The sequence below is a fragment of the Bos grunniens genome, chromosome 18 (assembly GCF_055505025.1).
Source record: "Bos grunniens cultivar Pamir isolate PY7600 chromosome 18, Bosgru_T2T1.0, whole genome shotgun sequence".
Classification (NCBI taxonomy): Eukaryota; Metazoa; Chordata; class Mammalia; order Artiodactyla; family Bovidae; genus Bos; species Bos grunniens.
Window position 1 is genome coordinate 34242884 of NC_141182.1, and position 17862 is coordinate 34260745.

Sequence of the window (17862 nt, forward strand, 5' to 3'; positions counted from 1 at the left end):
GGCTTCACCTACTGGTCCGGGGCCACCACGCACTCCCAAAGGCCCTGCAGAAGGCACAGGTCTGATCCGCAGTGGGCTGACTGCCCTTCCACGAGTCCACAGTTTCAACTCCACGTGAGCAAAGTGCTCACCCTGTGCTGGGCGCCCACCAGGGACTGACAGGCACAGGAGACCCCATCACAGCTCAGGGAGGGGAGAGGAGCAGATGGGCGGGGCAGCAGGCGGTGAAGGGGGTCCATGGAAAAGGTCTCAGGAGCCCAGAGGAGGCAGAGGAGAGAGGACAGGGCAGAGGAGACAGCTCCAGATGGAGCAGGGGGTTTCGGGGGGCAGGGGGGAGGGGTCCATAGGCAGGCAGGCGAGGAGGCAGTCCAGTGAGCAGACCTGAGCATGGGCAAAGGCCCAGTGGTCTGGCTTCCCTGTGCCCTCCTTGGGTCTCCCACACTGTGGGGAAGAACGAACAGGATCGCCTCTTGATAAGCCCCTTTTGTGCACCAGACCCAGACGGACAGGAAAGCTTGGTGGGCGAGGAGACAGCCTCTGGAAACACAGGCTTGGCTGGGAATTTCCCATGTGCCACTAACGGGCTCTGTGATCCTGGGAACACTCGGTTCCCAGGCTCTGTTTCTCCATCTGTGTAGTGGGAATAACAATAGAAGCCCCCCACCCCGCCCCCTCCCCACCCCCACCCCCCCTCCACAGCTGCAATCCTCGTAGTTATCCTGAGGATGAAGAGGGAACCCTATGGAGGGAGAGCTCCTAGGGCATGGCCCTCCAGTGTGAGTGTGCAAACACAGGGCCTGGAAGCCACAGACGCGCAGGTCTCGGGGTTCCGTTGGCAGCCATTCTGCCTCCACTGCCCTGGGGTGGGGCCCAGAAGGGTGCATTTTCAATACATGCTTTTCCAGTGATTCTGAGACAGGTGGCCACACTCGGAGAAATACCTGTTCAATGAACGCGTGCTATTACCATCATTTATTTTCGTTGTCTCATCTGCTGCTCAGACAGCCCTGCAAAGTCTGAACTGGTAACTCAGATCACAGGTAAGGAAAGAGATTCAGAGAGGCAAGTCTGCTGGCCCAGGTCACACAGCCAGCAAGGGGCCCGCTCAGGATCTGAACCGGGTCTGTGCGCCCCCAAGCCTGAACCTCTCACAGCAGGATGTCGTGGGGCCACCTCCCTGGTCAGCATTTGTCCTGGCAGAGGCAGGGGGGTGTCCCCAGGCCTTGCTGTCACACTCCCCAGCCCAGCCCCACCACCTCCACTGTTGCTTTCCTCTCCAGATACTAATCAGGCCTCGCAGACCATCTTGTTTCCTGCAGGTCGACTGGCTGCCTCCTTTGCTCCTGATGGTACCTTCCTGGCCTGTGCCTTCCGTCACCTCCTCTGCCTCCAGAGGGGATTGGAATCGCGGTTGGGCAGTGGCAGAAATCACGCAGAAGACCCTCAGAGGCACCAGCCTCCCTCCCGTGGCCGGGACCACCACTGTGTGGGGGCCCCAGGCCCGCCCCAGGGGCACATGCCCAGTCAGCCCTTCCCTTGTTTACAGACACCAGAACAGTGGGCTTCAGGGCAGTCAACATCCCCACCACTGAGAGCACAGGGGGTCCTGGTGGGTGGAGTCAGGACAGACACCATCTCTGTCTGCCCCCAGCAGGAAGTGGACGCCAGGACCTGGCCCGACCTCACGGGCACGTCAACCACGAGGGCAGGCAGCAGGCACGGCGGGGGTGAGGAGCACTCAGGCTGGGGCACCAGAGGCAGAGCCCTGGCTGGCCCTGGCTCCTCTGTGGCCACCCCACCCCCGGCAGGAGAAGGCAGAGTTAATCCTGTTGGAAAAGGAAGTGCGGAGCCTTTGTGCATCCCACAAACAGGGAGCGAATGGGCTGCATCCTCCCGCACAGAGGCCCGCCTCGGACCAGCCTCTCTCCAGCGAAGTCTGCCTTCCCTTCCCTGCCACTGGAGTCCCCTCTGCGCACAAACAGGCCAGCAGAGCTTTAAAACCAAAACTAAAAGCCTCCCATCTCTCCGTGCCATTCACTGCAAGTCTGGAGGAAGGAGCGGTGACCGCACGCCCCCACTTCCTGGTCCCCCATGCCAGTCCCCTCGGTCCATCATGCCTTCTCCTTTCCCTGGGCCTGCTCTGGTCACATCCATCAATGACCTCAAATGTCCAGTGGTCAAGTTTCAGGCCTCACCTTTCCCGGGCTGACACAGCCGACACCATCCTTCTTCCCTCCTGGCTTCAGACACACCTCCTGGCTTCCCTCTTCCTTCCCTGGACTCTCTCCTAACGAACCTACAGATCTCAGAGGCCGGGGCCTCCCCCCACTGTAAGCTCATCCACCACCACTGCCTCCGGTGCCAGCCATAATAAGCTCAGGGCTTCCAGACCTCCCTTCAGGGCGGACTGCATCTACCTGTATCCAGCTACCCACCTCTCTCTCCAACTGCCAATCTGACCTGGCCACTTGCGGGTCTAAAAGCCATCTCAAACAGGCCTGAACAGAGAAATCTTTATCTCCCCCTCCCCTATCTCCACACCAGTGGCCGCTGACTTAGTGCCCCTGGGCAAGGCTCTCTCCCTCTGAGGTCTCATGTTTGTTCAGCTGTAAAAGGGATCCCGTGCGGGACTTCCCAGCCATTCATCCATCCATGGAAAAATAGGGGCAACTATTCACAGATTCCCACTACCTGCCCTGGGAGATTCCAAAGTCAGCTGCACTGGTGTGGGGCCCCGGTCTCTGCACTTGGTAAAATCTCCCCCTATGACTCTCACGACTGACAGACTCTGAGCACCTCCTGCCCCCGGCTTCCTGGTTCTAAAAGTCCCTGGTCCTGCCTTCAGTTTCCCTTGTCTTCCACATCATGTTGGACTCAATAGCCGTGTGAGGCTGAATTTCTGATTATCCCCATTTTACAGCAGAGAAAACTGAGGTTGGGGTGGAGGTACATGACAGGCACATGGTCAGCTCAAAAGTGGAGTCAAGGAACTTGACTCCACTCGGTATTCCTAAACCCAAACAGGCTGGCACCTCACAGCTGGAGCCCAGGTCCACCTTCACCGGAAGAAGCCGATTCAGGGCACACAGCCAAGGGTTGCGGTCTGTTTCCTTTCTCCCACCACCCCCGGCCCCCGCCTCTGAGGCTCCCCCCAGGCCTCCCCAGCACCTTTGCAGTCGGCCCTCCCCCAGCATGTCATGGGGTCACCTGGGAAAATCTGGTCTGTGTCCTGAGCTATAAAAGGCAGGTGATGCCACCTGCCCTCGGGGTCACAAGGAGCTCATATGAAGGCCCTCGGCAGGTGCTGGGCTCAAAGCTCCAGGGCTGAGGCCTGGGGTTGGGGTCCGAGTTACACATCCAAGGCCAAATCTCAGACTAGGCCTCCATGGGGGCAGCCCGCCTGGGCAGGCCCATTGCGGGGACTGCCTCCCTGCAGCCAGCTCGGCCCTCACAAATGAACAATAACAGGAAACCATCCTGGTGGGGGCGGGGGGTGGCGGGGGGGACATGGGCTGGGGCCAGTTGGAAAACCTGCAGGGGCGGCGGCCAGGCCTCCCTTGCCGCTGGGTGGGGCTCCCCTCCAGAGGCTATCGGCCGAGCTCTGCAGTGCTCCACGGCACGCTCAGCCCCAGCCAGACAGAGAGACGGAACAGACACACTGTGAGCCCACGGACACGGTGAGTGAGGGGCCTCGGCCTCCCCTTCTGCAGAATGGTCATCAGCGACTCCCCCAGGAAGAGCAGCTCCTGAGGTGGCCTGCGTCTCCTGGTAGAGCGGGGCAGGGAAGGGACGCCTGGTGGTGGTGTGGTGGGCACAGACGGATGTTCTCGGGGAGGGGGAAGCTCGGCTCTCCCACGGGTAGACTCCCAGACTTGAGGGCCCACGGGCATCTGTGGGTGCCAAGCTCCGATGCTCAGAGGACAGGATTCCACCTGAGTCTCCCGGCACACCAGGGGCAGCAGGCTGGCACCCAGGCGACACCCCTATCCCCGTGAGAGAGGGCTTATCCAGGCTGACATCCCGTCTCCGGAAGGCTCTGCGCTGGGAGTGGGTGAGGAGCCCTGAAAGGGGAGCTCAGAGCCTCGACCCCCTCCCGGCCAGCCTCTGCCCCCATTTTCAGAACAGGCACGCTGAGGCTTGGCTCTGGGTGCTCAAGGCCCTGCCTGTGGAATCCTGAATCCTCCCTCCCCAGACCGCGGGAGCTGTGGATTCTCCCCCCAACACCCAGGTACCCGTAGATCGGTTGCCAAGAGACCTGGAAGCCCTCGTATTTTAGAGAAGTTCTCCCAAAAGACTTGAAGGCAGGCGGTCTAGGGTGAGAGCCTGGCTTGGAGACTGTCTTCCTGGGTACAAGCCCCAGCTCAACCATCCGCTTCTGTGATTTTGGTTAAGTTACTCAGCGTCTCCCAAACTCAGTTTGCGTGTCAGAACCATGGAGATGGTGGTTTTTTCGTGAGAATTCATCGTGAGGGCTGGAGATGAGGGCCACAGAAGGCTCTGAGGCACTGGAGCCCATTACTATATATCACACCAGCAAGCTGATGAGTTAGACACAGCCCTTCTCCATTTCTCAGTCAAGGCAACTGAGATACGAAGCGAGATCTTGTACCCCAAAGCCCAGGTTCTTCCCAGAACCACACAGCTTCTCACGTGCCAGCCTCCTCATCTGTAAACTGGAAGAAAGGGTCTTCTCATGAGTCAAGGGGGGTGATGTATACACTGGCACTAGGAATGGATCATAGGAGAGATGCTTTGAGAAATCACAGATGAATTTACCTTCCACCTGAACTGACCATGGCTAGAATGTCTTTAAGGTTATGACCCCTGGGGTTGGTCAGTCCCCAGCAGGTGAGGGATGCATCAGCTCGTCTTCCAGCGGGCACTCTGGGCAGCGACTCCGTGCCAAGCACTGTGTCTGTTCCCCACCCCCCACCCCGTGGATGTTTCTGCCATGGGTGGGGGGTAGATAGGATCCTAACAGGAGATGAAGGGCATTCCAGGGGAGGCAGGGAGCCTGGGCAGCTTGACGGATCTGGAGAAGCCAATGTGGCCAGAAGGTTTTAAGAGCAGGGAGTGGTGGGAGGGCAAATGACGCTGAGGACCAGGGGTGAGTACCAGGACTGAGAGCCCTGGTTCATCTTCAGGCATTGGGGAGCAGTAGGACCTTCCCGACTGACCTGAGTCCAGCCACGTGTGGCTCCCAGCCTGGAGGGCAGCAGGAGATCAAGGGGACCAGGAGCTGCTGTGACCCCAGGCAGCCCCGCTAATTCTGGCTTACCGTGGTGAGGGGGTAGGCGAGGCGCCCACCGGCCTGGCAGGGGTTAAGCTGCCCGCCCCACAGTCTGGACCTGAGCGATTGTGCTGCTGAACAAGGGCCGGACACGGGGGCAGGAAGCCGGAGGGGCCATGCTTTCTTCTCCCAAAGCTGGATGACTCACAGCTCTGCTGCTACCCCGAGGACGCAATGGACACAATGGCCACTAGCTCAGGGAAAAATCTTTGAGCCCCCTTGCCGATGGAACCCATCCCTGCTACTTCCACCACCTCTCTGCACCTCCGTGGTATCTGTGAAGCTACTAAAAGAATTCCCAGTTGAGAGACAGAACCACAGAGGCTGAGAGAAACGGAGCAGCCAGTCCAAGGTCACACGATTACTATGAAGTAAAAGCAGGATATGAATGAGGCCAGCCCCTTCTGACCCCATTGCCCTGCCACACTCCATAGGGAAGCCTGGAGGGGGAGAAGCCGGGGTGAGGATTGAACTGGACAGTTCAAACCACAGAATCAGGCACCAGACTAAGCCAGGAGCCCAGAGATCCTGGAGAAGGAATGTTCTAGGAGACAACTGCTGCCCTGAGTAACCGGCTTCTTGCTGGAGAGATACTGGCAAGCCCGTCCTAATCCAGCTCCAAGCTGATGTTGGGTAGAGAAAGCACAGAAGAGTTCCTGGAGGAAGAGCAGGAGCCCCAGAAGGTGCTGGAAGGTCTTGGGTGTGCTCTCTGAGCTTCAGTCTTCTCGTTTCTCTAGGGCAGGGAATGGACTGCATGGTCCCTAAACTCACATGAGGACCACTAGACCGTGCGCCATGGCATAAAGGTCGGATTCTGGCAGGTGCCAACACTGAGAGGAGGGCACAGTAGGGCCTGTGGAGCTGGGGCAGGAAGGCGGTGAATGAGATTTCCTCGCCCAGGCAAACAGAAAGGAGCAGCAGATGAGCCCAGGGCCGAACCAGGAAATGAGGTCAGGCGTGAGTGCCCAGGGCAGAACCAGGAAATGAGGTCACACCCACAGCTGCCAGGCCAGGCTGAGTGGGTAAGGTGAGAGTTGGGACACCCACACACTTACTAAGCACCAAATGTGTGCCGAGCTCGGCACCCATGATCTCATCAACTCTCCATTAGAGATGAGGAAGCTAGAGTTCAGAGAAGGCAAGGAATGGGCCTAAGGCTACAGAGCCCATGAGCAAAGAGGCAAGTGTGTAATACTTGTTGCCCTCACTGACTGCCTTAGAGCCCCAGGCAAAGTCAGAAATCCCAGAGGAGGAAAAGGCTCTCCCACGGGTAGGTTTTCTCTCCTTGAAGCTTGGAGCTGCCCCTTTAGGATATATCGGGGTGACCCAGAGACCCTAGCATACATTTGTTTCAAATCACAAACTAGTTCTGATGAATTGGTAGTCTCTAGCTCAAAGACTGTACTGAGGATTCAGGAGCTGAGTTCGAGTTCAGCAGGAATGAACACTGTGATTTATCACCAATGTCTGCCATGAGTATGAAAAAGGCTGAGTGGCAACCCAGGACTTCTGTTTTGTCAGTCCTGCCTTCAGAGGTGCCCTGCACATGGGTATATGGTCATCAGGGACCCATAAGGATAATCTGATTGTCCTCAAAGGGTTGTGTGTCTGACAAAGCGGTGGGCTATCAGAGATGCTATTTGGGGACGGGGAGGAGCTTCTCTGAGTTGTTTCAACTATTGTACCTGCTCTGAGCACCCAAGGTGTTGTCTGCAGATGCGCAGATTTGTTTGAAATTCTGTGAGTAAGGAGGGAAAGAGACCAAGGCGGGCTCACAGGCAGTGGTGGGGACACTGGCTCCTCAAGGTCCTCCGGGCCTCTACTTCACACAGCTAGATGCTGAGATGAAGGGGACACTGGCCCAGGACCTGCCTGGTCAGAGACACTCGGGAGTCCGTCAGAAGATGTCGTGGAGGATACGGACTGGGGCTTGAAAAGAAGCAGAGCATTCACCCTGGGGCCACAGCAAGGAAAGGCATTCCAGGCAGAGGGAACAGCCTGGGCAAAAAGCCTGTTAAAGAGAGGAAGAGCACTGTGTACTGCAGAAACATCCAGTTCTCCTCTTGGCTGGGAGGGGCAGGGAGGGGAAGGAGAGGAGAGCCAGAAGGTGGGCAGGGATGCTCAGGGGCAGGGCCTCGTCCTGCTGGCAGTGGGGAGCCAGGGAAGAGCAGTCAGCAGGGGAGCGGCGTGGGCATCTCTGAGGGGAGCCGAGACAGGCGGGCTGTTGGCAGAATCCCGAGGGGAGGGGATCAGGTCTGGGACCCTCTGGAGCAGGTCATGGGGCCAAACAGAGCTCCAGTTCAGGATGAGGCCTCAAGGGGCCAGCTCACAGCTGCCCAGCCCCACACCCAACACTTCCCATCCCTGTGGCTCCCGGGGCCTCACCCTTCGTCCTCCCAGTGTGGGTGACTGCCAAGGCCCAGCTGTAAATGCTGGGGCTCAAGGAGACAATTTGGGAATCCCTGAATGAGTTTGGGGATCACTGGCTCCAAACTCTGCCCTAGACTGAGGCTTGAGGTGGTGAGAGGGTGGTGGGGAGGGTGGTCCAGGGCCACACAGGGAGCAGGGGCTCCAGCGCCCTACCCCGCAGGCACACCTCCTGCAGGCTCTGGGCCTCTCCTCCCACCTCCCAGCCCCAGGCAGGAGCCCAGAGCCTGCAGGAGGCTGGGCTGGGGTGGAGTGTCCAGTGCACCCTCCGAGGCTGTGCCTGGGGCTGGGCTCTGCCGCCAGGTCTTGTCCCAGATCACAGAGGTGTGAGGACAGGAGAGGGGCCAGCCCCGCAGAGAGAAGACTCTTCGGGGGACACAAGTGTGTGCTTGCATAGGCAGCACATGTCTATGTCCATGTGGCCTAAGGATGTCGTGTGTGTTATCCCTGACCTGGAGTCTTTCTCTAGCCCACACCCAAGGGCCCTGCGGTCTGCTCAATAACCCCCTAAACCCAGACCCAACCCCTGAAACCTAAGGCTTGAACAGGTCAGGGCAGAACTAGCCTGGGCCTTTGCCAGGCTGTCTGCCGAGCAGCTCCCAGCTGGTCCAGGCTTCCTAGGGTCAGTTCAGCTACATAAAGCACAGCCTACGCCTGCCCCATCTCTTCCTATATCCCCACCTTGTAAAGAGCACAGAGCTGAGCAGACCTCACAGCCCCTCCAAAGCCAAACCCTAGTGACAGATGGAGGCCTGTCACAAAGAGAAAGAGACCAAAAGGAGTTGTGCCTGCTGTCCCACAGCGGGTCAGAGAGAGGCGGGGTCACTCCTGGGCTGAGACCCTCCGAGGAATCAGGGGCCCCCACCCCCGCCCTCTCGCAGCTTCCTCTCCTCCTCCATCACACCACACACCACAACCTGAAACCGTGTTTCTCATCAAATGGTCAGTGTGTCTACACGAGGGTGCAGGCTGTGTTTGCTGTCCACGTGTAGGTCAGTGCCTGGCATGTAGCAGATGCTTGATAAACGTTTGCTCAATGACTATATAACCCCTGGGCTCTACAGAGGGCTTCAGAGAGGTGGTGACATGTGACCCAAATCCAGGCAGAGGCGAGAGAACATCAAGGACAAAGGGGACTGTGACTAAGCCTGAGGGCCGTCACTGTTCTCCAGGCTGGGGCTACTCTTGGAGTACTTGGTGAGTACTCTTGGAGTACTCTTGAGTACTCACCAAGCACCCTCGAGGCCCACACAGGGAACTGGAGAGGGGCAGAGGCACCCCGCCACCCCACCACCCCCGAGCCCAACCTCCACCAACACGGCTCAGCCCTCAGAGCCACACCTCTGTCCTCGCCTAGGCATCCAGGTTCTGAGCTCAGTGGCCCCACACACTGTGGACACACCCAGACCTGGGGATTCTCCAAGGCCGTGACCTCCCATCCGAGCATGCCTGAGCCCAGCTGGCCCCCACATGCTCCCGGGTTCCCCTACCCCTTCTCCTGGGCTCCATATACCTGCTACGAGGGGGCCCCCTGGGCCTTCCCAGACTGACCGAGGGCACAGAGGGCCTGCCTTTGCCCATCAGTCCATTGGAAGCTGCCCCTAAAGCCTCTGTCACAGCTCCAGGGATGGAGCATCATCACAGATCCTGGATTAACAGGGACAGAGGCCGGCCCCTGGCTCCTGGGTGCCCAGCAGGCACTTCTGAGTAGCCAAGCAAATCCCCCATCCCCAAGGCTGTCACCAGGCAAGCTCCCGGGCTGCTTGGTGGGCATTTCTCAGCACAGACATCACTTCCAAACTCCTCAGTCCCTCTGCATATCTATGGTACCCAAACCCAGCCAGCAGCAGCCTGATCTCTCCAAAAACTTGTGAGAACCACCAAGAGACATGACTTCTGCTTACAGGAAAGGAAAGGGCTAAAATAAGCCTGACCCCAGCTGTGCGCTGACCGCACCTCCAGAGGTACAGGCCAGGGCAATTCTGTTTCCAGCTGTGGGTCCAACAAATCCTGCCGGCTGACTTCCTCTCCAACTGGAGGACGAGGAGGAAAAATTTCTTGACAAACCCTCCCCCTCAGAAACCCATTTAGGTAAATTTCTAACCGAAAAGACAAAAGACAGAAACACATGGGGTTTTTCAAAAGGAAAAGTCCCTCAGGGCCCTCTGAGATTGGGTGTGAAGCCCAGGCCTTAGAAAAAAAGACAGATCTGCATGAGGGTTCCAGATGTACGACTTACAAGTTGTTATCTGAGCCTCACTTTCTTCCTCTGTGAAGTGGGGGTGATAACTCCTGCATGCTGGGGATAGTGTGAAGACTACACGAGATAGAATCTATGAAAGCCAGCATGGAGAACAGCTTCTTCTTATTACTATTATTATTACTACTATTATGATGATGATGATGATTACAGGACAGAGACAGAGTGTCATGAGGGAAAAACACTACTTGGGGTGAAAGCCTACTTCATATCTTGGCTCCACCGCTTGCTGCTGTGTGACCCAGGAGGACTCCCTCTACCTCTCTGAGCTTATCTGCAAAACAGGATTACTGACAACTATCTCACAATTTGCAAGGTTTAAGTGAGATGAAGTTTCAGTATGCCACTGAGGGGATGTTCAGGAATGATGCCCCCGGCAAAAAGGGCAGATCTGGGCAAGCACGCCAGGGTCCAGCAGAGGAGTGAGATGGGGCATGTGGTCCTCCTCTCCCGAAGGCCCCACCTCCAGAGTCCTGGCCCCTCACTCACTGCTCAGAGAGCTGAGCATGCAGAGCCCAGCAAGGGACACTCCAGCGACATGAGGTGACACTACAGGAGCAAGCACCAGTCCTGGGTGCCAAGGGATTTCTCTCCAGGGCTCACAGCAGAGAGTGATTCCTCTTCTAGACACATAATAGGATCCAAGGGGCTTTTCTGCACATTCAGAGGACATTTCAGGGCTGGGGGCCAGCCAAAGCCACCGAGAGGATGATGTCTCCCGTGAGCCATGCGGCCGTAGCCTGTGACTAGCAGCCTCTGCTGTACTGCAGGCCAGTGTGGTTATTTGTTTGTTTGGCTGTCGCCTACTGGCAACCCCAGGACCACTGCCCTATCCAAGAGGCTGCCACAGAGAGAAAGCCGCATCTGCTTCACTGTATCAGGTGGAGTCCCAGCTGGAAACATCAGCTACCCCTGGCATTCCAAAGAAGAGACTTTATAAAGGAAACATAGAGCTGTGAGCTTAATCATAGGAACAAATGGGATGTTGAGGCCTGTAGAGACAGGAAGCAGGCTATCCCAGGACCAAGGGGACTAAGAAGAGGGGAGGGTGTTTCCAGAACTCAGTGAGGGACTGATGAGAGTAAAGAGGCCCGCAGGATGGAGAGATGCAGCCACAGGAGGAAATAGGAACCAGAGCAGAGAGCAGTGGGGAAGAAGTTCCTGACTTCTCTCCTCCTATCCTCAAGACGCCCGCTGCAGACCCTACTGGCCAAATATCTGAAGCTCAAGCAAGAAGGCCCAGGGTCAGTCCCCTTGACACAGAGCAGAGGTCAGGGGAGGGTCAAGGGGAGTGGATCCAGCAGGGTGGGAACAAAGCCCCCAGCCAAGTGGCTGAGTTCTAAGGAGCAAAAGTGGTAAGCTGACTACTCAGTGGAGCAGAACAGAGCATCAGCAAGGATTCATATACACTTAGTTTCTTACCTACTCTTTTGGCCATGTTACGATTTTTTTTTTTTTTTTAATTCAGGCCTGAAAACAACTCTGAGAGGCAGACACTAGTGTTCCCATTGTACAGATAATGAGACTGAGGCTCAGAGAGGTGAAGTGTCATGTGTACGGTCACACAATGACAAAGCGGCGCAACTGACGTTCTCTGAAGCATAGAGCCTGCAGTCACAACCATCACCCTGCTCCACGTCACCCCACAGAGGGGAGAGCCATGCGTCATGTGTGACTGGCCCTTGGGGAGCAGTGAGGATGGGCACAGGGCAGGTGGAAAGCTCTTCTCCAGGAAGGGAAGGAAGCTGTGATTTGAGCCCAGCAGTGGGAACTGGTCCCCAGCCCTGGGACCAACCCCAGGCGATGATGTACTGGAAGATGCCCACAGATGCAGGAGGTGCAGGGTGGAGACCAGAGATGGCTCCCCAGAGGAGTCTGTTTGGGCTCAAAATTCCAGATGAGGAGCTCACCAGACAGAGAAAAGAGGAAAGACCTGTGGGGCTGTCCTGGGCCACTTCTGCTCCCTGGTCTCCTTCACGTTCCAGCCTCCCAGTCTGAGCACCAGCCACACGATACGACTGTCTGCAGCTGCTCCAGCCCCGATTTCTCTCCCACTCCAGATCAGGTCTCTGGCAGCTCCCGGCCACAGCCACAGAGATTTCTCATAGCAACTCCAACCTGACACAGCCCACACAGCCCTTGTGGCGCCATCACCCACCCATCTTCCAAATCTCAGCAAAAGCCCTGACCTGCAACTGCTCAGGCCAAAGACTGGGGAGCCGGCCTCGATTCCACACTCCTTGGCCTGGGGCCCCGTATCTCTTCAAGCTCTGTTTCCATCATCACATCTGCTTTTTTCTCGTTCTGATCTTCCTGCCTTCAACTTCTTAAGGACACTGTGATTGTACTGGGTCTATCCATATAATCCAGGATAACCTCCCTATCTCAAGATCCTTAACTTGACCCTATCTGCTACAAGTCCTCTGCCATGGAAGGCAGCTGGGGAGCGGGGCATGGACATCCCTGAGGCGCCACCGTGCACCCTGCCACCCTGACCCGTCACCTCTCTGGAGCCCCACAGATTACTCATTTCTCTCTGACCCAAGGGCCTTCTCTTTTGTTTCTTCAGACAAATGAACCATTTTCTTCTACCTCGGGGCCTTTGCACCTGCTGGTCCTTCTGCCAGGGATTCTCTCCCTTCCCCTGGTATTCCAAGGGCTGACACTCCGACGTTGGCCCAGCAGTCATCTCTTTTGAGAGGCCTTCCCTGGCTTTGGGAGTCTCAGCCAGCTGCCCCCTCGCCCGCTATGCCCCCCAGCGTAATTCCCTGAGGGCCTCTGATAAGCAGCTGATGCTTTTCCTCATGTCCTTACTTTCCTGGGGTTCCCACGACAATGTGCACTCCCCAAGGACATGTCCTGTCTGCTCTGCTCACCGCTCACCAAGCACACAGCAGAGGCTCCATTCACACTCGCTCAGGGCTTGGCCTCAGGACTTAGTCCTGCCCAGGGGCCTGAGAATTCTCTCTTCCCCTTTCTCAGTTTCACTTCTGTTTGTTTCACTTTTTTATTTTTTAAAAAAACTTTTCATTTTTATTGGAGTATGGCTGGTTAACAATGTTGTGATCGTTTCAAGTGGACAGCAGAGCGACTCAGCCATATGTATACATGTATTCATTTTCCCCCAAACTCCCCTCCCATCCAAGCTGCCACATAGCATTGAACAGAGTTCCCTGTGCTATACAGTAGGTCCTTGTTGGTAATCCATCTATTTATTTTTTATTTTATTTATTTATTTAGGCTGTGCTGGGTCTTTGTTGCTGCCCAGGCTTTTCTCCAGTTGCAGTGCACAGGATTCTCACTGCAGTGGCTTCTCTTGTTGCTGAACACAGGCTCTAGAGCGCAGGGCTTCAGTGGTTCTGGTTCCTGGGCTCTAGAGCGCAGGGCTTCAGCGGCTCTGGTTCCTGGGCTCTAGGGCGCAGGCTCAATAGTTATGGCACATGGGCTTAGCTGCTCCGCGGCATGTGGGATCCTCCCAGATCAGGGACTGAACCAGTGTCCCCTGCCTTGGCAGGCTGATTCTTTACCACTGAGCCACGGGAAAGCCCGGTAATCCATTTTATTTTATTTTTTTTTTAATTCTTCCAATTTTATTTTATTTTTAAACTTTACATAATTGTATTAGTTTTGCCAAATATCAAAATGAATCCGCCACAGGTATACATGTGTTCCCCATCCCGAACCCTCCTCCCTCCTCCCTCCCCATACCATCCCTCTGGGCCGTCCCAGTGCACCAGCCCCAAGCATCCAGCATCATGCATCGAACCTGGACTGGCAACTCGTTTCCTACATGATATTTTACATGTTTCATTGCCATTCTCCCAAATCTTCCCACCCTCTCCCTCTCCCACAGAGTCCATAAGACTGTTCTATACATCAGTGTCTCTTTTGCTGTCTCGTACACCGGGTTATTGTTACCATCTTTCTAAATTCCATATATGTGCGTTAGTATACTGTATTTATGTTTTTCCTTCTGGCTTACTTCACTCTGTATAATAGGCTCCGGTAATCCATTTTAAACATAGCAATGTGTATACGTCAATCCCAAACTCCCTAACTATCCCTTCCCCCCACCCTTTCCTACTTTTTCATTCTTGAGTCACTTCTCACTTGAGGGATACAGAAAGCAGCAAGACATGCAGGTCATTTCCAGGCAAAGAAGGAAATGACCTACCGGGCCTGAACCCCGTGAGGCTGGCCAGGGGTCACAGCTGCGCTGCCTCTGAGTTAGGACGGCTTCCCGGCAGGACTCTCAGCTCCCCGTGCCTTTGTTCACTGCCTTCCTCCTGCCTGGAACAGCTGCCCTTTTCACAGCCCACCTCGAAGGGCATCGGGTCTCTTTCGGTCCAACTGCCCCATTTAGGACTGAGGAAACGGACACAAAAGCCTTCCCAGGCACACAGCACTTGCTCTCCAGGCACTGTCCCACCTCAGCCCTGCAAGCCCTCTTCCTCCCCGGACGGCAGCAGGGGCCACAGGGATGCTGGGTGCTAAGATCAGCAGGCCCAGGAGCCAGTCTACAGACACCCTTGGCCCTCACTGAGGACAGCCTGGCGCCACCGTCTCAGAGAAAATGTTACTAGAGTTTAGAAACTTCCTGTGCTGTGCAGAATCCAGCCCCTCCCTCCAGCCAGAGCAGGGGACGGCCAGGGTGGCAGCCTCCCACCCAGCACCCAGTGGGGCCCTCCTCTCCAGATGGGAGCCCTGGTTCTCCCACGCAGCACCCCTCTTCCTCTGAACCCTCCCAGGAGCCACAGGTCAGTGACATGGGTCCCAGCATGGGTATAGGCTGAGGGGTCAGGGCTGAGAGGGCACAGTGACACCCACCGTGGGTCAGTGAGAAAATCCCCCTTCCTTCTAGAACTCAGGGTGAAGCCAGGCCCTCTCTCTGCGTGACCCCAGGTTCCCCATCCAGAGTAACCCCACACCCCAAGGGTTGCCTCGTGCTGGGTTTCATGTTCTTCTGTCTCCGTCCTTAAATTTTTAATAACTTTTGTAAAAAGGACCCCATGTTTCCACTATGTACTGGACCCCACACACTATGAAGCTGGTCCTGTGAGCCCAGCCTCTCAACACTCCCACCCCACCCCACCCCTGCTCTCGTGACAGCTCCTAAGCTGATCACCAACTGTGAGCTCGGGGTCTGGTGAGGGCCTGACCCTCTGGGTTAAGACATCCCGTTTTCTTAAGAGCCTTCTGAAGACAGCATCAAAGCAGCGCTACTACAGGGGTTCTTGGGCCGGCCAGGGGGCATATTTGCTCAGACAAGCCTTTAAATCCCACCCCACAGCAGGTGCTAGGACAAGAGAGGGCAGAAAGAAAAAGCAGGAACTTTGGGGCCAGGCCAATTCAGTTTGAGTTTGACTCTGCAGCTTAGAGTTTGGGTGAGCTGGGAAATGTTACTAAACCTCTCTTTTCCTCAGCTCATCTATAAAGTGAGGACTACACACACCCACCTCCAGGGTTATTGGGAGGATTAAGTGAGATACAATATATAAAGTTGATATTTATCATTCTGGTGACATTTTTATTTTTTTACGACATTTATTGATAAATGTCAGCTGAGGTCAGACAACTGTGCTCTAGTCCCAGTCCCACCATTTACTCCAGCATGAAGGTCACATGTCTGTGCCTTGGGTTTCCCACATGTAAAGCGAGGATAAGCTGGGCGTCCCCTGCACAAGTGCGGGAGCTCTCGCTCATGGCAGCATCACCCTCTCCTCCAGCAAATCTCTCCTACAGCTCTCCTTTGGGCTCCCCGTCACCCACACTTGCTTCCCCGCCAGCACATGCGACCCTTAAGAAGGAGTTGTTTCCATGTCCTTCCTCCCCTCTTGGACTGGGAGCTCTGTGGGGGCAGGAACAGGCCCTGGTTCTGCTGGGCTGAGCAGAGAGTGGAGGACGAAGGGTTAAATAGGTCAGTGCTCCCTGGGAGATGCTCGCACCCCACATGACCTGACAGTGTATCCCCTCCTCCCTCAGACCCGAGCCTCCCTCCTGGGAAGATGCAGGCACTCGTGATGCTGCTGGCCACGGGGGCCACCTACTACCTGGGCCTGCTGGCAGCAGCTGCAGCAGCCGTCAACCCTGGCCGACCCAACACCCCCGGCTCGCTGCCCGCTCACCGGCGCCAGAAGAGAGACTGGATCTGGAATCAGATGCACATCGACGAAGAGAGAAATGACTCGCTGCCCCATTACGTGGGCAAGGTAAGCCTCAGACCCTGGAGCAAGAGAGGCCTCGGCGGCAGGCGGCCCACAGTGTTGGTGGTGATGGGAAAGACTCTGATGGCGGGGGGGTGGCTGTAGGGTTAGAGATGCTGGCTGCGAGGGTGATGGTCATAGTGGGAGAGATGGTGGAGGTGGCGGTGGCGGTGACTAGGAGAAAGGAGACAAGGAGAAAGTGGTGGTGGTGGTGGTGGTGGTGGTCGGGAAGGGGAGGTGGCGGGGGCGATGATGCCGATCGTGGAGGTGATGGTGGCAGTGGTGATGACGGTGGTGGTGGAAGTAATGCTGTGCACAAGGGTTCGTTTCTCTCCCAGACTTTGGTCCGTGGCCTGAATATCACTGGCAGAAGGACCACCCCATGCACAGTTAAGGAGGCCAGTATAGTCTGAGGGTTCAGGACTTAGGGTGGGACCAGTAAGTTCAGTTCAGTTCAGTCACTCAGTCATGTCCGACTCTTCGCGACCCTATGAATTGCAGCACGCCAGGCCTCCCTGTCCATCACCAACTCCTGGAGTTTACTCAAACTCATCGAGGCGGTGATGCCATCCAGCCATCTCATCCTCTGTCATCTCCTTCTCCTCCTGCCCCCAACCCCTCCCAGCATCAGAGTCTTTTCCAATGAGTCAACTCTTCGCATGAGGTGGCCAAAGTACTGGAGTTTCAGCTTTAGCATCATTCCTTCCAAAGAATACCCAGGACTGATCTCCTTTAGAATGGACTGGTTGGATATCCTTGCAGTCCAAAGGACTCTCAAGAGTCTTCTCCAACACCATAGTTCAAAAGCATCAATTCTTTGGCGTTCAGCTTTCTTCACAGTCCAACTCTCACATCCATACATGACCACTGGAAAAACCATAGCCTTGACTACACGGACCTTTGTTGGCAAAGTAGTCTCTGCTTTTGAATATGCTATCTAGGTTGGTCATAACTTTCCTTCCAAGGAGTAAGCGTCTTTTAATTTCATGGCTGCAGTCACCATCTGCAGTGATTTTGGAGCCCAAAAAGATAAAGTCTGACACTGTTTCCACTGTTTCCCCATCTATTTCCCATGAAGTGAAGGCTGCTTTAAATCTGCCCATCTGAGAGGTCTTCAGGACCTGAGCAGATGTCTACAAAATTGTGCTGGTGACAAAGCTCATCATCCAGGCCACAGTTTGCCATTTCTAGTCAAGGCCTTTGGACTTCCTCAAAAACCCCTTTCTCTCAGACCACCCACTCAACCAGATTCTAAGACAGCCATAACAAGGTGCCTGACCCAAGCCTGCCCTCCAGGGCAGTGTCTATGACTCTAACCCTCACTTCACCCCTTTGCAAACACGTCCATCCTCAGTCACCTTCCTAGGATTTGGAGCTACACTGAGTGACTAATGAACGATCTTTCTGTGTCAAAGGACTGCTGATGTCAAAACCACTACTGAACCTCTAAAAAAGGTTCAAAAACTAAAAAACCTCTATTGAAAGGAGAGGCTCTAGTGGTAGAATTTCACACATGACAACAGGCAGATGGGTTAGGCATTCCAACAGTTTTCACTGAGGAGAAAAATTCCATTCAAGTGCTTTAAAATCTCACCATGTCAATTTCCTGGAAGCTAAGCAGGGTCAGCTAAAGAAAGATCAGTGCCCTGGAGAGAGGAGGGGTGGTCCCAAGCACAGACTGG

General features: G+C 55.6%; 1 protein-coding gene and 1 long non-coding RNA gene across 3 annotated transcripts in view; one reads left to right on the top strand and one right to left on the bottom strand.

Moving 5' to 3' along the window:
* LOC147353372 (uncharacterized) overlaps positions 1-17862 on the bottom strand; it is a 118727-nt gene that overhangs the window by 16904 nt on the left and 83961 nt on the right. The gene's annotated exons all lie outside the window — the stretch shown is intronic.
* Positions 3512-17862, top strand: part of CDH5 (cadherin 5) — a 38034-nt gene continuing 23683 nt past the window's right edge. The window contains exons 1-2 of one of the 2 annotated variants that reach the window (XM_086350960.1): positions 3512-3677; positions 15960-16186. In XM_086350960.1, the coding sequence (XP_086207086.1) occupies positions 15983-16186 (204 nt within the window). In that variant the 5' untranslated portion in view covers positions 3512-3677; positions 15960-15982. Of the gene's footprint in view, positions 3678-14617; positions 14735-15959; positions 16187-17862 lie in introns of those variants that run through there. The other variant, XM_086350961.1, reaches the window with a different exon arrangement.